At 40.1% G+C, this 25,213-nt stretch overlaps 1 protein-coding gene across 1 annotated transcript in view; it reads right to left on the bottom strand.

Moving 5' to 3' along the window:
• Nucleotides 1–25,213, bottom strand: part of ADARB2 (adenosine deaminase RNA specific B2 (inactive)) — a 319,117-nt gene that overhangs the window by 107,268 nt on the left and 186,636 nt on the right. Inside the window, exon 2 of the mRNA XM_085317721.1 lies at nucleotides 3,119–3,205. Within this exon, the coding sequence (XP_085173847.1) occupies nucleotides 3,119–3,205 (87 nt within the window). The remainder of the gene's footprint in view (nucleotides 1–3,118; nucleotides 3,206–25,213) is intronic.

Below are 25,213 nucleotides of genomic sequence, written 5' to 3'. Positions count from 1 at the left end.
ATCTCGCATTAAGCAATCAGAAGCTCTGGGGCTTCATGCTCTGTTAGGAGGATTTTGAYCAACATACTCAAAATCGGACATGCTTCAATGCACTGAATGTTAGGTTGGGATTCAACCCCCATGATTTTTGCTGTTTCTGAGATACCTGTATTAGGGACAGGGTCACCGTCAGCTCCCTCTGCTGTCGCGGGGAGCGGCGTATACCTCCAGCAGGGCTGTGGYGCTCCCGGAGTTGCCTGTCCTTGTCTGTCTGACGTAGCAACTCAGGTGCCAGGATGAGGCGACTGAGGGCAGTCAGCATCAGTCCAGGCCTCTGTGCCTGCACATGCTCCAGATCTACGCACACATAGCACAGCACAGCCAGACCCACGGGAGCGTACGCTGCTGCTAGAGGTGCGCGCCAAGCTTGTGAGTGTCTGCGCCCGGAGATGCCTGACCTTGGCGTTGTGGCATAGTGCTGACGGGTCGATTTAAGATCAGGGCGTAGGCCGAGGTGCCTGGCATCGTGAAGGGCAAGCAGACAGYGAACGGGGAAGGACTATTCGCTGTTTTGTACAACCCAACCTCTGGAGACAGCAGGCTTGAAACAACCAAGGGATGCATTTCTGGACAATACGGTTAATCATGGAGCTCCCAGTTCCCGGATGCTGTTGAGATCAGAAGTATCAGTGGGCTCCAGAGCAGACTAGACAGATCTATCAGTGTCTAGGGAACAAGATGATTCAAGTGCAGACTCAAGCTAAGTGTATTTCTTGCTGGGTGCTAGAAAGATACACCAAAGGCAGGATCACTGTTTAAATGTCCCTTCTCTTAATGTTGAAAGCAGCTGTTGAAGGCAGTATGCAGAGCTAAACACTTTATTTCTAATCCAATATGACAGCTCTTATATTCCTAGGTACAACTCGTTTTGGGAATAATAAAACAAGGTAGTTCCTTTTTCTCATGTTTAGGGTAAGATCTTCCTTAAAGGCTGATTATTAGTCTGCCAAAGGCRGCATTTCAAAGGAGGCTAGTGGCTTGGATACATTTTTAGCATTATTTTATGGACCATAAATCACAGTAATGATATCTATATGCTAAAAAACATCAGTTGAAAATGCACTTGTAGTTTAACTGGCATGGATCCCTTTGTACAGAAGGCCTAAAGAAACATGAAACATAGGATTTAAATCTGTTTCAGTTAGTGGGACTCTCTGCACTCACGTAGCATGGTTCAGGACGGAGCAATCTCACAGGGCTCATATAAGGACTTTCAGTTAGTGGGACTACAGGGATAACCAAAGCACCATGCTACCTTGCTGCTCTTCTTCTAGCCATTACCTAAAATGTTAACACAGTACAAGACACAGCTTATTCAGATCAAATCCCTGAAGTTATTTAAAATACTTAATTACTACAGTGGTACCTACCTGCTATGGAAGTCAGTGGGAACTATGTCACTATACCAGAACTGAACAGAAATAAACACTGAAATATGTCTGATTTGAACTTAATTCACTTTTTTTTAGATTCTAATAGGCAACATTTTCTTTAAAAAATTCGTTGCATATGCCAATATACAGATTGATGTCATTACCACTAGGAGTATGTTTGAACCAGGAGAGGACTAGGCAGGATATCCCTAAACACAATTTTCTGTTTTTCTTTCAGAAAGTATAGGTTACTCTGTCCGTATGAGCTATTTTAAAGCCAGCACAGGCACGAAGCAGTCTTGGCATTACTGCAGCAGCAAGAAAATGGTGCTACAGTGTTTGACTTGTACAAACTTCCTACATTACCTAAAAATAACTGAGTAGCACATTTGGGAAACATTACGCAGGAGGTGCCTGCACCAGTCTCATCATGTGCATAATATGTTTTTTTGTGTGTACTTCTCATAYCTCTTCCTGAAAATGTAGCCTCCTTGGGACCAATTGTGAAGGATTTTCAGGACTTTTTTTGCCTTTGCTAAGATATGTAAAAAACAGTCCTCATGCCTCAGGTACAGTGTGATGTCTGTATGATATTTGGCAGTACAAAATAGAGGGCTGTGCTCCTTCAACAGCTATTCCCCTTAGTGCCACATCATGTTTGATCAAAGGCAGATTAGCAACAACAGGGAGAAAAACCCATTCCTCCCACCTACTGATTCTAATAGGGCAACACGTCATTGTGTTTCTGGCTGGAAAAGAAACCCATCTGGTAGGCGATAGTAAAACTCAAAGAGATGTTCATTTGGTTCAGAATGCCTTCCTCCCTTTTTTAATGACTCAAGATATGTTACAATAAGCAGGACTGGATAACATACAATAATTGCTTCTAGGTAATAAATGGAAGGGCTTAGTAAGGGTTATTCAGTCCAAACTGCATGTGTTTCTCCTGGATTTATTGGTATTTTAAAGACTTCACTTCTCTTTCAAATTCAGCAGTGCTTTCCTATGTGCTATGCAGTCATGGGCACAGAACGTGTTRGTGCATGTATTCTGGCGCAAGTGCCCCAGAGAATCCCGTGGCTAATTTTTGAGTTACAGCTAGTTCATTTAAGCCTGGTTAATCATCTCTTTTCAATTGGATTTGGTTTCTTTCTATTTTTTGCTCCAGGTCATGTCAAGCAGGAGTAAAGAAGAAAACAGTTTTTCAAAAAAGAGGGCCTGATCCTGCAGTCTTTACTTTGGCTAAAGTTGCTTTGTAATTGAGAGAGTATAAACTGGGGGGAGAAGACAAAGGAAACAGAAAGGTCCTGTCTTTCAGGGGCTGTGAGAGAAGAAAGCAAGCCAAATAAGGCAACGTAAGTGGGAAAGAAAAGGATCTGCAGTCCTGTGACCCTGAGTGCTAAACACTCCCCTTTGGTAAATTTTTTTTGCCTTTATATTTGGCATACAATTTATAGTTCCTCTTGCCAGTGCCTGTGCGGGATCAGTGCCTGAGCAGGGAAAAGCGGGAAGCTGAACTGAGATTAACCCCTCCTTCACTAGACTTAAAAGAATAAGGCTGCACTCAGCATCAGATAATTCTACATTTTACTGAAGGACTATGCTCAATGTTGGCAAATGCACTTAGTATCTAAACTACTACTACACGTCAGTGCTTTTAGGTAACTTTATTATTTGTCTGTCTATAAAGAAAAGAGGCTACTTACTTAAATTGTCTTCATCCTCCATATTGGTTGCACCAGGACTCAAGTACTTGAAGGGYGCTATAAAGGTTGACAGTATGCTTACTTTTTCTAGAAAAAAAAAACAGAAGAAAAGAAACACATAAAATTAGCATTTTGTCAGTGCATTCAGATCTCTTCCATACTTTTCCTCAGGTGAAAACATTTTGGCGTCTGTTTCTCTTCTGTTTTTTTCCTGATTCTACAATTCCAGAATTCGTGGAACTGCAATGCATTGATTACAGCTCACACCTGTGAACACCCAAATACACATTGCTCCCCGTTGCTGCCGTGCTGACTTCCCCCAGCCTGCGCAGGGCCCCCTTAACACTGCTTCACAGAGGTGGTGTCCAGGCTCTGGCCTCCTCCAGCAAGGACCTGCTGTGAAGCCCAGGCAGTGCCGTGGGAAGGTGGATTTTCCAGCTCGCTCTCCACCTGCGATCAGGTGAATGCATAGCAGGGCTTTAGCAATATTTTTTGGTCATGTTCTTCTAGCAGGCCTGGTTTATCTCATCTCAGTGTCTGCCTCTTGTCGAAGTCTAGTGGTACTAGACAGTATCTTAATTCCCCTTTACTGTGAAATACTCTATACAGAAAGGCTGAGGGAGGCTTGAACGAGGGCAAGTATTCAGCTGGAAAGGGAGGGAGAAGGCTGAGGTCTGTGGGCAGTCAGTTGTGAGAGGAGGAACATGAGGATGCTGCACCAGATGAGACCACCGGTTCACCTGCTCATTTCCTCTCCCTGACAGAGGCTGTACCAAAAGTCTTAGACAAAGGACAAGGGTTAATGGCACAAGAGAGTGCAACAGCTTCTAATTCTTCTAGAAATCATTGATTTACTCTTTTGGAAACCCTTACGTTGTGACACAGGATGTTATTTTCATATTAAGTGCAATTCATTCTATCTGCAGCTTCTGTTTATCCTGGAGATAATAGATGGCACAGAAATTTGCTTCCARTGCCAGGATCAGTCTCTGCATTAGATGCCAGGATGGATTCAACAAAATGAGAACTGATACTGATTTATATTAGCTCAAAAATTGGTCCAGAACTTATCTATGGGGAAAAGCTGCTATTAACACAAGTACAAGAGCCATGGCCATATTGAAGATGTACATTTTATTTAGCTTGTTACTCATCGTTCATTCATTCATTCATTGCATTTTCTAGGCTGAATTCCTCCTGACAAACTATGGRTACCTTACTGAGGTACCTACATTAACAGTGTCTGTTTTGGGTTGCAGATGAAACAGCCTTATATGTTACATAAGAGTCTGAGATATGGTGCATCAAATTATACTCCTTCTGTGCCTGTAGACTGATGGCTTTCAGACACTCAGGGCTCACCCTCAAGACATTGGGTGTCATAGGCACCTTAAAAGGTGACTCACCCTCAAGACATTGGGTGTCATAGGCACCTTAAAAGGTGACTCACATCTCTGAAAGGCTTAGTTTCTTTCCTTAAAGCACCTCTCTTCTTAGAAAGCCTCAGTTAGGTGGAATGGCTCTGAATCCTAGCATACTGTGAACAATGTTGGGCTTTCAACCTATATCAAATGCATTAACAACAAATAATGAGTGTCTTCTTTCAAGTAACACAGCAAAAACAATTAGCAGAGAGGACCTTTTTTAATGATGAGAAAATATTTCCTGCATTTGCATTTCTCTAAATTTCCTCAAACCACCTGTCTAATAATGTCCCATCTGATTTCTCATAGCCACTGTCCTGGAAGGCATTCTGGCTGAAGAGCTCATAAAGCTCATTCTGTTTTGGCAATACATCTGTTAGCTTTTCAACCTTGCTCTTCCTAGGTTTGCAAACAATCTTTTCTCTTGTTAAAGGGTGTTATCAGAATCCACTAAGAAAAAAGATTCCAGATGTTTGCCCTTGGCAAACTCAACTCTATAAAGAAAGCTCAGTAAAAACTGACTGTTCTTTGTTAAGTAAATACAACAAGAGGAATAAAAGATCGCCTGAAGGAAAACTTTTTCCATCCAGAAACCTTTCAGCCCAGACTAATGTATAATTAGAGCACAAATTAGCCTCCTTGAATTGCAGTTTCATTAAGGGATTGTAGTGATGTCATGAACCAAAAAAATGAAGCTATTTATGAATGCTTTAGCTGGAAGATTTTTCTAAATGAGTATTCTGATGCCTTTTGCTAAGGTGTTGCTCTCTGAGAAATGTGATATCTCTGTAAGACATTAGCTCAGCRTATGTGAGACTGTTGGATGGGATCATGATAAAGGCCATCACTCAGACTTTCTAGACCAGTCTCTTAAGTTAAAGTGAAAAGCGTGCAGGCTTTTGGGACTCAGTCCAAAGACTGCCTTTGGTAAGGGGAAAGCTTCAAACAGATTTAGGATGAGGGCACTCCTCAGATTTAACACCAGCAATAGCTGTTTTGCTTGGATATCGAGATACGGTGCATCAAATTATACTCTTTCTGTGCCTGAAGACTGATGGCTGTCAGACTCACAGGGCTCACCCTCAAGACACTGAACGTCATTGGCAAGCTTCAAGCTTCCTCGCTGAGAAAATCTTCTCAGAACTTGTAGAGATTTTTTCCATTAACCAAGAAATGAAGACATGTGCTTTCTTGCTGAGGATACTAGTAATTACCCCACCATCAACCAAAAAGTGAAGTCATATAGTTTTACACTGTATTATCATTAGATAAAGGAATATTTTGTGATTTATCTTTCATCCATTTTATGTATGCTGTAGGTCAGATTCGTAATGTGGCTTTTAGCCCTATCAAATTGCTTTGCTTTTTGTCTAAGGAACCCTTTAGCCGTCTTAAGATTTTGTTGTTACTGTTTCCCACTGGTCTCCAAAGACCTTGCTTGTGCCTTTGCTTTGTGTGGCAGAAAACTGCTTGTAAAATTTACTGCACAGTTAGAGCAGGAATGGATGGGCTCATGTCACACAAACACAGACAGGCTCTAATAACAGAATATCCTTCAATCAGTGCAGATGATAAAGACTATAATTTAATATACCAATCCATTGGTTGAGCAATGGAAGATTTACTGTACATCTGGAAAGAGGAGGAGGGCAGGTTTTTGAGTGAGTGATGTAAGAAGAAAACTGTAGTATGAGCATAGCACAGATGAATTATTGAACCGATGGAGGAGAGGAAGATAGATGACAGGATAATTAAATGTAGGTCTTTACAGGGAAATAATCTGGATAGATATAAATATCTAAAGGTATGATTGCACACCTTCATCTTCTGGAGCTTATTGTCTGTTACCATATTTATGCTGCTTTAGCCTTATTATCAGTGGTAAAATTTGGTGTTATTTTTGTTTGCTTTTCCAAAATAATATTAGGAGAATTGTATGTTCACTTTACAATCTTCATATATTTTAATGTCCATCACAATTAGCCTTTGGCAGTTTGAAAAAATCTTATGAGTAAGAATAAAGAACATGGCTGGATGTGAAAAAATATATAGTTCCTCAGAGAAATACCTTTAAAGTCTTCTATTTTTCCCCTTTCTTCTCTATCTATGATTTTTTTGCAAAAAGAAACAAAAACAAGAAGCCCAAAATTAAAGCTGCTATATTTACTTTATAATTGTGAATGTTCTCTGCATTTGTTTGAGGTAATAATTTTTCTAGGTTAGGAAAGAGGGCCTAAGGGAGGAAACGACATTTTAAAAACTCTTTTCTCCAAAAAGCGGACTATATAACCCTACATTTACGAGAACCAATACAAGGAGCTATTATTGAATGCATTACAATTGYACCAAAACCCCGAGCTGACATGAAGGAACTATTTCCTGAGGGCCTACATGGACACAAAAAAGCCTGTATTTACAATGGGATTTGAGAGACAAAAAGTAGGTAGTAGTGAGATGTGTCTCTGGCCACCCTTGTATGCTAGCTCAGGACAATCTTATCATCTTTTGTATCATCACTATAAAAACATCCTTCCAAGTGGCACTATATGGAACTCTAGTCCAGCACCTTAAGCACAAAAATCACCATTCCTCTTAATGAGAAACTCATTATAGGAAGAAACTTCACTTTCTTCAATTTTGGGACGGAAATACATTTTAATTCATGCATCTTAAATATATATTCCAACAGCAACAATTAGTTAAGAAAAATTAAAAGATACCATTTTGACCATAGCCATATAAATCATATAAACAAATCAAAAACTATCAACCAAGATATACTTTGCCTGAAAAACAGAAAATGATTTAGTTCAAAAGATTTGGCAAAACTCAACATATTAGGCAGGCAAGTTTCCATTAGGCTGTTGTGAACAGCCCTCACTCTGTGGATGCTGTTAGAAGAYTGGTCATAGGTCCTGTAAATATGCTTTTATTCTGGAGAGAAGAATACATATATACAGCTATAAACTGCATTCATGCCCTTCATACCTAAAGATATTTAAAGGGCATCAAACAATACAGCTTGATCATCAAACATACTGAGGTTCTTTCATTCTCAATCACCAGAATAAAAGCAATGGGAATTGCAGGAGTTCAACACTTTTACAAATCAGGCCTTATACACCTAGAACAAATTATTTAGCTTTAAGAAGAGAAGATTGAGTGGGGTCACAACAACAGTCTTCAAATACACAAAAAAGCTGCTGCACGGAAGAAAGGAATAAACTGTATTCCATGTCCATTAACACAACTAGAAGTAATGGACTTAAATTGCACCAAGGAAAAATCACTTTAGACATTAAAAAACTCTTTTGTACAGCAAGGATAGTGCAGCATTCGAATGSATCGTCTAGCAGGGAGCTTGAGGAGCTGTCACTGCTTTAGGAAAAGGATTGGCATCTGTTGAGCATGGTACCTGGCCTGGGGTGATCCCTTAAGGTCTTTCCTGGCCCTGTGATCCCTAATAACAAGACTTTGTCCTGGCCTTGAGATCATGTAGCAAGTTCTAGCTCAAACTTAGAAAAGTAAATAGTATTTGGGGGCTAATCTCTGAGCAGAAGCTTGTGGCATGCTCTTTTGCCAGGCAGCTAATGAGCACTATTAATAATTGTGTTTTAAAATGCAACTTCTGAACAAAACAAGGATTAGACAGATGGCTACCAGTAGTTTGCCAGATCAATGTTAGCAATATTTTACTGAATTATTTTCATTCTCATATTCTAATTGATTAATATAAGCTACTTTACTTGTCCAGTGTTTCTTAACAGTATTCTTTTAAAAACACAATGTGGTCATTATAAACCAGTGATAAATAATTCGTTTGGTTTGCATGGGGATTATTGTGGATGGGTCAACTCTGATGCAATATGAACTCAGCTACAAAACCTCTTGAAAAACTTGGATTTACTCCTTTAAAGCAGCTTTTGCAGCTATTCAAATAGTTACATTTTTATAGTCATGTTAGCCTTGATTTATTTTGAAAAGGGGGAATACAGGGAGGGAAGACATCCTGCACATCAGGAGATGACTYTCTACCTCCATTCTGATGTCTTAGTCAATTCAGGCTTGGCTTGACAGTGATTGACAGGAAGAGGGGATTCTTTATACAAAAGYAAAATATGGCAAATTTGCAGAGAAAATAGCAATGTGTTTAAAGCACAGCACTYACTGAGAGAGGTTCACGGCCTTTTAAATTACGGTTTATACAGCCATCATGCTGCATCATTTAGTTTAAGCAAGCAKTTCCCGCGTAGGGGTTTGCTAGCTTGGTGTCAGAATCAGCCTTTACAGCTGAATTTGAGACCCAGCCACCAAGTCAGTCCTGAGAGCGCGGTGCTCCCTGTGGCATCGCCCACGTGCCTTTTGTTTCACGGGCAGGTGTGAAGTCTCTTTGTGATGCTCTTTTCTACCCAGTTTGGCAAGTTTTTGCTATGGTGCCTGTGAAGGACTACTAGGGGTACCAGTGTGGCTGGGACTGCGGTCTCAGTTTGTCGTCTCTCATTGCAATGTTTAAGTGAGAAACGTGGCTGCCCTAAAGCCTTCAGAAAGGCTCATGTTTCTGTATGGACCAGACAGCAAACTGGGCATGGCTGTATTCCTGATTTAGGAGTTCCAGTTTGGTGCCTTACATTGTACAGGATAAATTAAAGCCTACATATATCTGCAAGGGCACCTAAGACATGCCAGTTCTTCTTCGGTTTGCTTTTTGTTTTCTTACTCTAGTAGAGTAAGTCTCTCCGGGAGAGACTGGCCTGTTTGCAGGYGCTACAGCAGTTGCTTGCAAGCCCATGGATTAAAGTGTTCATCACAGCTGCCCTGAGCAAAACAAGGTGAGCTGAGAAGGCAAAGGGAAATGGCAGCATTGGGAAGTTATTGGGAATGGTCCCTGGCCTGTTTCGCTTACTGGTACAGACATTGCAAAGAAGCGTTGCAGCTCTGTGCATGTTCCTGGGCTGTGGGATCAYAGGGGCTCCCAGGACAAGCTGGGGCAGAACACCCCTCCTGCTCTCATGTCCCCAGACTGCTGGCACCGGGGCTGCCACACACATGGCCCCGCTCACCTACTCTGGCAAAAAAATAACTTCCAGTTTATTGATTAGGAAACAAAAAAGGCCATTAGCAGAGCCATGAGTGTGACTGGTAAGGATCCCTACAATGCGATTCAAGGTACAGGACATATCTTTTGGGATACGTTTAGTTGAAATGACTCTGTCACATCATTGGCTTTAGCCAATGTATGCAGCATTTGGGATGTTATTTCTTTTCACAGCAGCCTGTCCTGCAGCTCTCCTCCTTTCAGAGACTGAAGATGGTGGGTTTTAGTGGCAGTTGCACGATATGAATATAAATAGGCATCTGAGCAGACAAATCTCGGTGGCTATACTTCGCACTCCATAACAGCCCACTCCAAGCTCCTTTAAAATGAAAGACCATTTACAGAATGAAACGCATTGCATTGTAAAATATTAGTTTCTTATTACTTCTAGTAAAGAGCAAAGTAAGTAAAAACACAAGGTGGTTGATAGATTTTATATAAGAAAGGCAATGTGTATGTGTGTTTCTCTCTATTAGATTACACAGAAATCAATCTGAAATCTAGTTCAGCCTAGTAAAWTTAGATCTAAAACTATTTAATTTTGTTTCAAGAGTGTTTTTCTCTCCTGATGTCTTGCTAGAGGACACATAGAGAGTGTGATAATAACTCTTGAGTTATTATCAGTTTATGTGCACCTCCGTCTGCCTGTGGAGTGTACTGTATTATGTATTTTCTAAGTGATCTGGCTGTGGCTTAGAGATGGCAGTTTAAAAATCATATTGTTGCAAGCTTCTTATATTATCTGAACATTCATTTTGGAAATATTTTTATTTTGCATTCCATAGATTGTGGCAGACTTTTAATCTTTTTTTTTTTTGATGTTATTTTAGAAAACAGGAGAAGCAACAAGACAGAATGATTATGGAAAAGCCATTAATGATCAGCTCTGTGTGCTGGAGTCTTGCAATGCACAGCATAAAAAGGGCTAGTGAATTTATTAAGGATATAACAAAGCTGAGTAATTAACACTAGCTATTACTATTTGATTGTATGCCAGCTGCATATCAAACAGTATTACTGAAGAGCCTATGTCTACACATTTAAGGCAAACTGAAAGGCTTCTTTAGCTACATGGGAAACTAGCTGGGCCAGTATTAAGGTTAATTTTGGAATTTCTTAYCCATTAAGCTGTATCTATATACAAGTCTGCACTACTTAAGTATGTAGCTAAACTGCAACAGAAAAGTATTTGAACACGCTCAGTTTGGCTTAAGAGAGGTTTACCTGTCACTAGTTTAAACCTCTACACYGACCATGTGAAAAATAGGAGTGGTCTATGCTGAAATAAGAACACCAAAGTTAGTAAAAGTGTTTAAAAGGACACCTGAAACCACTAAGCAAAGCGATGCTGCTCTGTATGTAGATGTGCTCAGCAGTGCTGAGATGTGGGCAGCGGAAGCTGCTGCCTGTGCAGASGTTGCTACCGAGTGTGTCTCAGGGCTGCAGAGACAGCAGGGCATGGGGCAGGGCAGCAAAGCTCAGTGATGCGCTACCTGATTTTGAGAGGTTTTACCACCTTTTGACACCAACAGTTCRCTTGGATGTCTAAAGTGCTAGGTGGGGCTGGACTGTTAATGCCAAACTTCAGTTCTCCAAACCCTAAATATGCAAGTTCAGAGAGGAGGCATCGGCATGAACAGGTACAGATAAATGCCTGCTGAATCCCTCTCAGAAGGTGTCTAACTGTTATATTGGGAATGTGGATTGCTGATTTGGACTAAAAGACCGGCTTGTAGATGTGCAAGGTTAGGTGAGATAATTCCTGCCCTATCTTGAACATCTGCCTTGCCAGGAAATCCTGATCTGTGTTATAGTGGGTGTTCTTATAGCCTGCCTCTGGATCGTACGGTGCTTAGGGAAATGCTCTGCTTCCCTGAGCAATGCAGCCTCAGCAAGAAGGCTTTGCTGTTGTCAGTTTTCCATGATACTACTTCAGTCTTTGCTTTTCACATAGATTGGGGTAACTGACTGTTTTGCACATTGTGAAGAAGGGATCAGGAGTCCTTGATGTTCACAGAGTTCACAATGAGGGCACTCAAAGAATCACAAGCATAAGGAGTTATTGTACACGGGAAAACTATACGAAAATTTTCATATAAGTGCAGTGTAGATAAATAGCTAAGTATTTCTGTAATCCTYTGCAAGATGACAATTGTTACTGCTTAATGTGTGGATCACCTAACACAGACACTATGTTGTGCCTCACCTGGACACAAATTGTTCTTCCAGTTCTTCTAAACTATCCAACCTGTGACAATACCTTTGAGGTCAAATATGGGCATAGCTGCTCATCTCCCTTCCTAACTGACGAAAACACCAATATGAAACGGCCCCAGCCAAGGGCAGGCACTGCTAGTGAACTTGCCAGGACACCTCTTTGAACTGTAACCTCCTTCCTCCAGAGCTGAATAACTGCTTGAATGAATGCACTGCATCAGAAAGGTTCAATCAGCAATTAGTGGTTAAAGACTCTTTGTTTAATCTGCTCTCTGTTCACTGACTGTAAACCAGCCACACATGAATGACCGTTCTCTCTTGTACTTCTGCAATAACACATATTTATACTGAATCCTGCCCTGATCTATCCTTTATAACATGAGGCAGTCTTCTGCAGATCAGTCTGTGCGAAGAATGTTAAAGGCATTACTGTTTTATTTGAGGAATGATTTTACTGTGATATGTGCATTTACTGAGAGCAAACAATTAACTCCCTCTGATATAAGAGAGCTGAACTTTACAGGGTTTTCTTTGACAAGATACTACTGACCAGAAGCCAGGTCTGCTAATTCAACTGAGTTAGGTGGAGCCTTGTAGATATCACAGGTGTTTCTCAAGTTAAGGCACAAACCTTTAACATTTATTAAGGTTTCTGATACAGCCTGCACACTGAAAGTTTCAGGTTGATCATTGATATTTTGTTAGTAGTTTCTTTATCTTTTCTGTCTTTATTCAATCACTGCACATATGGCTTCAAATCTGCCCTTCGATTAAGTGGCAACCAAAKAAAAGTTGGTAAAGCTTAGCCAAAGAAGGCTAAGTTTTCAGAGTGATGCAAAGGAAACTTGACACCTGACTCCCATCAACAATAATAATGGGGACCATGCATCTAACTCTCTCTGCATTGTGCTGACATTGTACCCTTGAATGTTAGTACAGTCCAATAATTCTCCAAAGATGAGGCAGCTTATTTTCTCTGTCATTGCTGCTTTGTTGGCATTTTTATGGCATTCCCAGAAGTACTACCTGTCAGAGTTAGCACTTCCAAGGATGGCATTGCTTTGGGGTGATTGAGGATTGATGTAATTAAAGAGAAGGCAGTCTACTGCTTGCCCATGGGTATTTTATATCAAACGTTTCACTGCACAGCTACAATTGATGATTTACATGATGACAAAGTTGGGCTACTCTGTATGTGCAACAGTGATTTCAACCTGGAGTGCAGGGATGTGAGATTCTTGTATTTTAGGCTAGAATAATTCTGAGAATGCTGCAGAAATGGAGCTTTCTAGGAAAACTGCAGCCGCTTACAAACAATTTAATAACATCACTCAAAAAGGTACCAGAGACTAGTCACTGAAAAGGAGTGTTCCCAGTCACTGGAACTGGGAAAAGAAAGATCCCCCAGTTCTGCCTACACTGTCATTACTGATAAATTCTTGCTGARAAATCCATACGGAGAAAATATCCTGTCTATACCTAAATGCCAAAGGGCTGCAAGCTATTTTGAAGCAGATCTTGAACTCATTGTAGGTAGGCCAGTCAAAATCTCACCTTGAAGCTCTGGAGTAGTCACAAGGGTTATGAAAATCTTGGGAATTATTTGGAAGAGAACAGAAAACAAAAGAGAATACAGTATCATATCACTGTGTAAATTGATTGTGGGTATTGTGGGGAGTTCTTGTTTTCTCTGCTGAGATAGCTAACTACATCTACACATAGTCATTGTATGTATCTACTTCTGAAGCAGTCACTRTAGGCTGTGGTTATAGTCAATGAAGACACAGTCAATATAGTGTGTGGCATTAGAGTACATTAACTTCATCCTAAAGTAAGAATGTATTAGTCCTGTTACTTGTATTTGTTAAAAGCTGTGTAAAATATCAAATATATTAATATGTCAGTGTTTATCCCTCAATAAACTAGTGAATTGGCAAAATCCCATATGAAAGTTGCTCTTTCACACTGCTGAGAATGCTTGATAAAGATGGTCTGGGAACATAAAATAGCTCTTTGTGCAGAAAGAAGAGGAAGCTTATTCTCCTCTCCCCTGCTGTAATGTCCATAAAGTCCAATTACAYTTATAACTTTGCATTAAATTAAATAAGTTATTTTACACAAGCACTTAAAAAGTCTACTAAATATCCAATAACAGTTTTCTTTATTCCCTTGTTAGCAGCTGCCACTGTGACAGGACTCACACAAGAACGACAGTGATTTAGTGCATTGATTTGCAGTTGGCACAGCCCTCTATCCTCAAACAGAACTGATTAGCTTAGCAGGAAAGTGCCATTTACTTTTTATCGCATTTCTTTTCTGCTCATCTCCCTTCAGTGGCTGCCAAGAGGAACAGCAGAACTGTAACCTCCTGAGCAGGGTGCTTACTTTCTTCAGCTCCAAATTCTGTAATTCTGAAGACTAATTTGTCTGGATGGTGCTGGAACWTCAATATATATGCCAAGGTTACTGCTTTGATATGCTGAAAACAGATCCCAGTGAGCTCTTTCGGGCTGTTTCAAAAAAAATTAACCCTGAATATGACAATTCTGTATGTGACAAAAAGTTCTAACTAAACCAGGATTTTAGTTCCCCCCCCCCAATTTACTGGGCTAGAAAACTAAAGCGTCACATCTAGCTGGAAAGATTCCTCCTGAGTGTGCCACTTCTGCTTCACAGACTGACCCCAGGGCTTGCCTTCTATAACATAACATTTGGAGGCCTGTGTATACACTTCTGCACCTCTGATCTTCTGTGTATTGAAGCTGCTGTGGAAACTCTTGATTCACCAGTTAAAAGTAAAGATTTTCTGCAGCACAGAATGTCTAGCAGCTGCAGTAAAAACAGTGGGAGTCATTGAATTAGCAATTATTTTCCCTTGAAGACCAATTCATGATAAAAGTTCAGTTTGCTTTGGATAAGACTCCATAATTTCACAGGTCAGATCCTCAGCTGGGGTGAATCTGTGTGGCTTTACTGAAGYCAATGGACATATGCAGAGTTAAGACCAGCTAAGGTCAGTGGAAAAACATTGACTCATATGAGTTAAGGATCTGTCTCATAAACTTATCACTTGTTAGTTCTTCACAATTCTAATGCAAACTGGTCAAGAATTCCACAACATCAAAGCTACTCAGAGAGGGGCATGAGTTATTTCCAATTSTGCTTTTACTGAGAAACAAGAATAAGAAAAAATAGGAGTGGGTGGGAGGCTGAGAGCCATGGTTCAGAGTTATTTCTGGAAATGAATATGAAAAGATAGAGACAATTTTCCTTCCTACTTCCAGCTGAAATTCGCTGGTAATAATGTTAATCCCTTTGGACTCTTTATGGTTAACAGAGACAAAGAGGCTAATCTCTGACTCTTCCACACTCCACTAATGGAGGCTCCATTAGTTCTCCTAAATAGGTGGTGTAGCACCAGAGAGAAGTGCATATGCCTTTGCCTCACTTCTCCTTTGATCTCAGCAAGAGATTATAAGACAGCTCCCATGCTCTGCTCTTTCATTTTAAAATGCAAAAGCTATTTGAAACCTTCTTCCCTCTGGCACAGGAAATCCTGGTGAGGAGAGAGCTCCTTTACTAGAAAATGTATACCTCACACCCTTCAAATGTATCTAACTCTATTAGTCATGTGAATTCTTCTTTTTCCCTCTTACAAGTCCTCTTTCCACAACAACAAATAAAATCCTCTTTTCTGGAACAGCAGGAGTTATTTGAATTGACTCAGAAGAGCATAATGTTTGGCATAACTCATGAGCTCCTTACCAACTGGGGACACACTGACACRGGCACAAGATGACTAGAGTCCTCTCCTAAACCACCTGAAACTAAAAGATACATCTTTTCTAGGAAAAAATGAATCATGTACTCAAACTCTGTTGATTATGAAGGGAATCTGGGGTGTTTGGCTCAGGTATAGAGGTATTCATTTAGTCAGATAAATCCAACCCRCTGTGCCTGCTTATTCACATATCGATTCACATATGCTTCCACGAAATGTCCTCCATGGCCTTCATCTAGGTTTTCTTCCTGTAGAAACTCAAATATAAGGTGGAAGRGGAAGGGAAAATAGTGGTCTAGGCACAACATAGTGGTCTAGAAGGTGTCTGAGGCTTGCATCCGTACTTGGAAGGCATAGAAATTTCAATAGGGGCACGAGGTTCTGGCCTCAAAGCATAACCCTACATCAGAGCCTAAATGACATACCTAGRTTTGGAGAGCATCTGGTACCTCAGAAAGAGATAGCCAGCTGACAGCATCATGCATAAGGATTTCAAGAAAGTAGCCCTCTAAGAAACACTGAATATTAGAGTGTGTCCCAGATCCAATCCTCCTTCAGGGCTTAGAGAGATCACTTAGCATTACTGGGAACTTTTCCTTTTGGGACTTGCTCCTGAAGACTGATGCCTAGGCTCTGTCTTTCAAAATGGGAGAAAACAGGAACAGGAGTTATCCTTTTTTAAGAGATAGGGTACTTGGGGGGATGAAAGTGAAGGAACACCCTTTGTATCCCATGTGACGCAATTAGAGTATCTATGCAGGATATTGGATCCCTGAGTTTAACACCCCTCTGCCTCCACCTGTGAGGAATCAAAACCTTTCTCTCATTTCCACAGGGGAAGTCCTATTTGCCTGGCTATTACTTACACTAGGCATTTGTAAGGTGTTTGCWGCCCATTATCTTAACTGTTCTATTTTGAAAAAAAGAAAAGAATAATTTACTAAGTCACAAAGTGGGAAAACAGGAATTAAGGAGTTCATCCAGGAAAGGGGAAAGACTTTCCAGTTCCAGTGTTTAATGCATGCTACAGCAGAGGTTCTTGGAAAGGGAACTGAAAACCAATCCTTCCCGTTAGAAGGGACATCGTCATTTAGCCAATCCACCTGGAAGATTTTGGCCCTCTGTGCAGCTAGGGTAATTTTTAATTCTTTTACAAAARTCAGAAGAGCTTCATGAGGACAATCCAGTGATTATGGCACTGTTATGAGAGAAAGACATGTTAATCCCATGCAGCTGAGGAAAGGATTGAACCTGTGTCTTTGACATCCTGAGCAATTCTATAAGATCTTGGATGAAAAGGGATCTGCTTGCCTTATTGAAGAAAGTTCAAGCTGTAATCGTGGCATTTTCTGTGGCCCTGGGAAGCATGAATTCTCCAAACTGATAGATTCTTGGGGGAATCTATCAGAGGTGGAAAATGCCAAGCCATTTTCGTAAGTTCCAGGAGTGTTAAGTGCAACAGGAGTGCAGGCTGGCTCAGCTCTGCTGGGCAGGGGTACTTCAGCACAAAGCTGGAAGCAGATAATTAGACATAGCCTCAGCATTAATAACAAAAATCTAAATGCCTACAAAACTGGAGTTGCCTATAGAGGTATGACTAGAAGGAAGAGAGAACTTGAAATCTAGATTTAGGATTTAGAGATCCTGCATGGATCGTTATATGGAACAAACTTACAGTTCTTATTGCTACTATTTAYGAAGCTTTAAGGTCATTGAGAGGCACCCAGTGAAGTGCAGACACCCTTGAATGGGAACAGTAGCTGGCCAGAACAGCAGAAGCAAATAGAATGTGAGAAATACCGAAACCATCTTAAATGAAGGGGGATCTAGCGGGAGCCAGAACACAATTAGCCATGTCAGGATTTGTCCAAGACATGAGTGATTAATAGTTTCCATGAAAACTGCAGAAATGGAATTAGTACATAATCACAAGTAACCAKAAATGCAGCATCTCAGTGCACTCAAAAGATCAAAACTGAGTTTTGATTTCCACAAACTGTGGGTATAAAGCAGCTGGGGCACCACGAGGGCCAGAGGTTGCCCAGGACTGGTCTTGGGGGGGCTACCAGCGGGGCTAAGCTGGGCCTGACCAGGACCTGTCCCCCTGCCCTGAGGGTGCAGGGCAGCCCCAGTCCCAGCAGCAGATACTGCCTGKCTGCCTATACATAGAGCTGCTCCTCTGTGCGCATTTTAACCTCTAATTTAAAGAGTGTGTTTTCAACACAGGTAAAATAATAACAAACATTTAACAGCAACGCTGCTCCTTCACACTGCCAATTATGGCAGCCACTGATCCACCTAGAATACCACCAGTCTYTGCAGTAATCATACATTCCACGATCGTGCTCACAGAGGCCTTGCTGCACTTTTGAGCTTATTGATTAAAACGTGCCATATCTTACCTATAGTAAAGATATCATGAACAGCCACAGCTCAGCTTCCTTCTCCCCCCCAAGTCCTTGCCTTGGTGCCGGAGCATGGTGACCCACAGCGGAGCTGAACCCGTATGCCACCGTAAGCAAGCACTACAAAATAATAGCTATAACCTCACTTCTTCGGTACAAGAAAGAGGCTGCAGATCTATTTGTTTTATAGCACTCTGTGAAATTTTGAAACCCAGACACTGCAATGTATTTGGAGTTATGGGGGTCACCGCCGTAGTGCTGTGGCTAAAGACCAAGACAGTGGAACTATATTTATTAACTTTTCCAAGGTGTTTCATTGTCCTGGACCGWTCAGACATGCGAAGAAAATTGAAACACTTTGGCCTTGGGTGAACTTCATTGGACGCATTTGCTTCATATTTGTTAAAAAAAGAGAGTGAAAGAGAGAGGGAGAAAGAAAAGGTGGCAATTTGTCTCCAGAAGTAGCCACACAGTAAATCTTCAGTGAATAGAATTTTACRGAAGAAATTTCATCAGGCTGTTTTTCCACTTCTATTCTGCTTCCARCTTTTATAGATGGTTTTCAGGATAAACACAATTGTCTGATACTGCTGRTTTATACACAAACGATCCCATCATTTGTTCCCTCAGCTCTGAGTGACAGAAATCTGGAGCTGTGATGTGACCTCTGCCCCTTCCACAAATGACCAACTAGTAAAAATGGAATTTGTTTAATTCAAAAAGAAATGGAGAAAAACAAAGCCATATCTTCCTCCAGAAAGGACAACAAGAACATAAAGTCATGCTCCACATGGCCCTGATACTGTAAGGCAATTCAGGTTGTAGATTGCAGGCTTTGTCATTGATATTTGCATAGCTAGGGATCTATCTAGCTCATGTCTACTGCTGAGAACTATTTGAAGCTAATAATTTACTCAGTGCTTTTAAGCTTTTTTCTCCTATTTGCAGCTTTGATTTTTCCAAATATATTTGTCAGTAGAATTTGCTCAAATGCACTTTGTAAACATATTTCAGCCTAGGCAAACTATTTGTTTTGACTTTTCACTTCTCATGCTGTGTAACCAGTCACCTAAGGCAAACTGTAGTTTTCCAGTGCTTTTGCAGATGACTGATCCCTGAAGTTCCCCACACTGTTTTGTAGAACTCTATCATAATCTGTCTCCAGTCACCCAAAACAGTTGCCAGAAGCTATTTCTCAGTCACATAACAAGGGTCACTATCCTTTGGATCTAACAGATATGCTTAGTGTCCTGATGGACATGAAAACTATGATGGAGTGCATTTACACATGCACAAAATCAGTTGGAAAAGGAGCATTTTCATTACCCTTTCTAATCTAAACACATTTAAAGTGTGAAACTCACTTCCATAAATCTCTTTACAAACTTATAACAAATACAAATGCCAGCCTGAAGAAAGCTTTGTAGAAAATAGCTACAATAAAGCTGCTATCCTAATATGGATCAATTATTTTTAACAGGTGTCTGCTGGCATCACCTATCTCTAGTCAGGATGTTGATGAAGACATCTGGAGCTCTGGACTGCAGGACTATATCCCTATTTTGAATCCATGCCATGGAATGATTAAGTTATGGCAATACGATATGTATTTTAGAAAGTGGATGAGATTCYTGCTGACAGATAGCAGTGCAATTCCTTTCCTAATGAATACAAAGTGGGAGCCTCTAAAGACTGAACCAAACCCAAATTTATCATTTGACTGCCCTCAAGTCTTTCCTCTGGTCAGCTTAGACAGGACCCTGCTGAAACGCAAGACAGCTTTACTCATCTGCTGAGGGTATGATCAGCCCCTCCAGCATTRCCAATCCTGCCCCTTCAAAATGAATAACTGTGATAAAGCTTTAGAGAGAAACGGAAATGTTTTATCAAATTAGAGGGCTAAGTAAGTAAATCAATGGGAATGTGATTTCTCCCACTGAATTTTAGCTATCTAAAAGTTAGGTGAATGGTCTAGCCTGACCACCTCRGTTTATTCTGTAATCAGAAGAAAGAGAGGAACACACATAACATGATTTATCCCTRGGTGTTTCAGAAAACAAGAGTCACCTTCTAGCAATATGTGTATCTCACATTGACTACAGAGGAGCTCAAACTGATGGCTAAGGTTTGATGAGATGAAGCTTCCTTTYACTCACTTGACTTGTAATGACTTCTAGTGCCAGGCTGTTAAAAAAAGACTAGTGAATTAGTACAGATTTAATACTACATTCATCTGCAGGGTCCCACAGGCAWCGAGGATGTTGTTTTTATGGTTAGTTAACATGGCATTCAGGAATGAGATTCCAGAAGAAATCTAACTGCTTATGATGTGTCAGTRGGCAAAGGTGCAACAACATTCAAAGAACAGGCTTCCTGGATGTGAGTCGTTTGCTGTGACTCCATGTGCAGCCTCAGTGAAGCCCAAGGTGCCACTCCAGGCAATGTTTATTTCTGACAACTTTGTTAGCAACGTATCTTATAGAATAGATATAGAATAGAATATTTTTCATTTTTTAATGTTTAGACTGGGGTCACACCTGGAGACTTCCAGCCTCTGCTAAATGACAACCTCCGACTGAAAGTGCACATAACCTAAAATACCTTATTATGACTCCTTGTGGCAGAAATCATCAGCATAATTATATGTGGCATAATTAAAAGAAAATAAAAATTTCTGACTCAAAATAGGCTGCATATATTTTTAAGTGCAGAGGAAGGTCACTTTGCACTGTTATTTTGAGGGCTCTGCTGACAGACACTTTTCTGTAACATTCTAATTTGAATGCTGCTATCTATAGCCCTTTGTGTAAATTTGTCCTTTCAATGTACACTGTTGTCAATGAAAAGATACTGTAAGCGGGTTTCAAGGTGTGACTCACAAAAAGCTGGCAAAAGGCATCTCTGAGATTTTTCAAAGCCATGCTACATATCTCCAGTTTTAATGGAGCTTAAATGCATGCAATGCTCTACAGCTTGGAAAATCTCCTCCACAATCTCTCTCCTCTCTTCGAAGAAGAATCAAGCATTCTTTCTGTGATTTTTATATCATGGCAACAGCGATGATCTRTCAACTCTCGTGGACATGGCTGATGACTATGAGAGTGTGCATTTGCACCACCTTCGCATGCATACACATGTATCTYTACAAGAAGCTTTCTGGTTTTCCAGACACTGGTMCCCTGTTTGTACATTATAGCTTTCAAACACCCAGACTCATACAGCAGCCACCTACATGTACAGAGTTTTTTGCACATAGAAAAGATATTCATGTTTGAAACAGGATTCCCCATGTACATATGAAGGAAAAACCTTCATATTTGTTTCACTGAGTAAGCCCTTGCAGACTTTTAGGTTTTTAAGCCTATCATGAATATGCTTATACCAGGACCATACCCGAGGTCTTAACAGAGGTTTGTCTGGATGAATGGTATCTTTACAAGGAGCAGCACTATATATTTAGAAAGACATTTCATTTTGATTTAGGATGCCCGGCTATCTCTGACAAATTGCCAGTAAACCCATCAGAAGAATAGGATTTCCTGGCCAAAAAGGATGATTTTCTTTTCTAAGATACATTTTAAAGCATTACTGAAAAAGGGAAAAAAAGTCATATCTTCTTTCAAAACAATTTAAACTCTAAAAGAGAAGGCTTCCTTGCAGTGTTTCTTTTTTCTTAAATTTTGCCTAGCTCTTACAGAGCGTCCAGCAGGGCTACAGGGATTAACTGTATGCTCTGTGGCAGGGAAAAAAAAAAAACAAAACAACAACAAAAAAACAAAAATACCTCATCACATAAATAATTACATCAATTTTGCAATCAACAGGAAAAAAACAAACAATAAACAATGAGGTCAATGCTGAATGTACTAATCTTGGCAATGCTGTGTATAATTAAAACAATTTCACCTTGGAATCTGGCATTAATCATAACACGGAGCACCTCGAGGCCGTAGCATTTCAGTGTGTGTTTATGCAAGCAGTTAGAACACAGGTTTATACACGGAATATTTTCAAGTCTTTTTGTTTATGATTTCTTTTGGCAATTTTTTTGTACAATATATTTGTTGCTCATTAGTTGTTGCTTCTTTCTGTTCCTGCACCTGTGTGCCTTGAGAAATGCCACAATGCATTTCATTTATTAGCAAGATRCTTTGCAAAATTATTGAGAAAAATGTACTGGCAAAATCCAAGTAAATCCAAAAACACCATTAGTATTTGATGCATAGAGCATTCATGGGGTTTGTTGCTGTTCTCTTATAGACAGTGATAAGCCAAGACTTTTAAAACAGTTGCCAATTTTTAACACTGGATTTTGGATTTCTTACTTTCACAGAGGGGCTCAGTTTTAAAGAGGAGTCTTAGAATTTCTTGAAAATGAGTTRTTATTTTTCTGGAAATCAGTTTGCGCAAGCCAAAAGGAGGCATCAAAAATCACACATGAGAATTTCATTTTAACCGAGAAAATGGATCTCAGCCTCTAAACTTTAGGGAAATGCAGCTCTTACTTCAAATTTTAGCCTTAACACATTTAATTGGCTAATTCAGGCTGCTTAGTCAAAATCTGTAGCAGTCTGTTTCCCAATTTAGATTTCAGTTTTGTAACCTGGGCCTTGCTTTAATTCAAATACAGAAGACTTAGTCAGATGTTCTTTAACATTGAGTGGTTTCAGTTAAAGAGATTTGTACTTGAGATGCATGCATTAGGCATTGCTACTGTTAAATTAATAGTGATGTATATGTGTTTGTAGGCACAGTGACCTTTATTAGCTTCTCATTATGTTTGAAAATAGTTCTTGTTATCTGACYGAATGAATTATGCTGTGCGTTGTTACGGCTCAGATAACCTATTGAAACTAGTTATTTTTCATCGTATGTTAAATGTTAAAACTAACAAGCAGTTAGTTAAGCATTACACTGGAGACTGTCATCATGTCTTACATCCAAGAATACGCACTTTTAAAACTGTTCAGATTAAAGATGAATCAAAGTGCTTCAGCTTCAGGAATAGGACTCGAGGTGTGCATCCTTATAGACAGAACTGGAGTATAAAATCCAACACAAATTGCTTTTAAAATTTAGTAATTCACGTAATCTATGGTTAAGCACAGCCTGGCTGGGGTAGATAAGTAAAATAAATACTGCAAAGTCAATTTTTAATAATCTGTGGCATGAAATTTAAGCACAAGAGAAAACATTTCACAATCGAGTCGGAAGCTTTTTGTAAATGCTCAAATGAGAATTTTAAACTCCCTTACCTACCAATGCAAAATACATTGTTTATCCTTATTCCACCCAGCATCTTCCTAGATTTCTTTGTTTAAATGCATTTTACTTCTARCAGAACCTGTATTATAAGATCTTTTAGAACTATAGTTATTTGCAATAATRTCAGAAAGAGATAGGCAAATACTGAAGCATATTGTTTGGTGGTGAATCGTCAAATCACATGCAGTCATAGGAAATAATGCATTTAGTTCCTGTGTTAGTCTGGTAACAAGTGGTCTGGTGTATTTACCTAATTATTGAGTCAAAACATTTACAACTGAAGGGATTTTGCTCTAAGAGGTTTATAAAACTCTGATTTAGGCTGATCTTCAGTCTCTTAATGCCAAGTAAAAACTGGCCTTCAAGCAACATTTTTACATGATGAAGAATAAAATCCCAGATGGATTATGACAAGTCCATGTCGTCCTAAAAGAGAAATCAAAATGAAAAGCAGGGAAAATTAAATGGCAAGGATAACATATATATACACACAGTCGTGCAGGGAAAAAGAGAGAGAAAATGTGAAGATTTGTACATATTTTATGCATCTGGAATCAGTATGCTAACATGCTGTTTATGCTAAGAAGTGCACCATCTGCAAGGAATAAAGAAAAGGGAGAGATTATACCATATTATAGGGAAATCATATTTTGACTTTATTATTATGGTTGTGGCTATTTTATGAAAAGGGGGTGGATTAATAATTGTCTAACCAACCAAAAGGGAAGGAGAAAGCAAAATGGATTTTTCAGAGAAATAGATTGTTGCAATTATTATGGATGCAATAATAGGGGCTYGCTGAAGAGAGTGCGAGGAGGAGAGAGGCTGTGGGAGCAAAGGGAGGCCAAGACACGTGCTGGGAGGGAGGTGAGAACTTGGGTAGCTGCAGGGCTGCGAGTGGTGGCATGACTTGGTATCAGCACCAAAGGCAAYACACCCAAGGAGGCAGAAATGTTCTTTGCTCTCTTGGGCTTACTGCAGAGAAGATGCCAATAAGCCACAAGACTTGTGTCTAGACTAACCTAGACAGCAGTACCCTAGTTTACCTAAATGGCAATTACAAGCAGGTGTTTTATGTAGAATGAGACATTTATGATTCTATCATGATGCAGTGTAGAAAAATACAGACCTAGTATGGTAACAGAGGCCTTGAGAATTGGAGACATGAGATGGKGCATAGAGGAGCCCAGGCATGGGATGATAAGAGACAGGGCCCGGGGTGGCACTGGAGACCCCACAGCTGTTAACAGCTCACTAATGCTCAGTTATAACGATGTGGTCCTAGAGCTGAACAAAACTGGTTTTAGGAGCAACAGAGAGAACAAAGAAGCAGTATCTGACGTGCATAAAAGGYGCTATATATAGTGAACATGGATGTAACATGGAGCTGCAGACAAACGAAGAAAGCAGAAGGCGTAAATGTGTGTTAGTAAACAAATAAAAAATGACCCCAATTTGATCTTGAGGGGAGGATAAGAAAGCATCAACATGAACATTGTATTCTTCCTGCCAAAGGACTCTAGATGCTAACGACTTGCTGCAATGCCCCCAGCACCAACGGCGAGTGAAACCAGACTGCAGGACCCAGGGGGGCAGGGGAAGGGTGAGCGTAACCCCAGGAGAAAGGGGTAGAAGCTAAGTGTGTGCATTACARTTTTAATTGTATTATTGCTATTATTGCAAGGTTTTCTGTGTATAAGTACTCTAACTGCTTTATTCTTTCTTTTCACATAATAATTATATCTAGGCTAATGATGATCGTTGAATTAGATTGTTAAATTTCCATATGCTAACAATAAATCCTTGCCTTTCTTGTATGCATAAACTGTGCTTTCTATTACCCCTACACAAGATATTGAGCAGTATTTACAGTACGACTGCCTCCTKGCATGTCCTGCGCGGGTGTAG

The sequence above is a fragment of the Rhea americana genome, unplaced genomic scaffold (assembly GCF_003343005.1).
Source record: "Rhea americana isolate MKP2758 unplaced genomic scaffold, rheAme1 scaffold_50, whole genome shotgun sequence".
Lineage (NCBI taxonomy): Eukaryota > Metazoa > Chordata > Aves > Rheiformes > Rheidae > Rhea > Rhea americana.
This window is presented reverse-complemented; position numbering and strand designations above follow the sequence as displayed.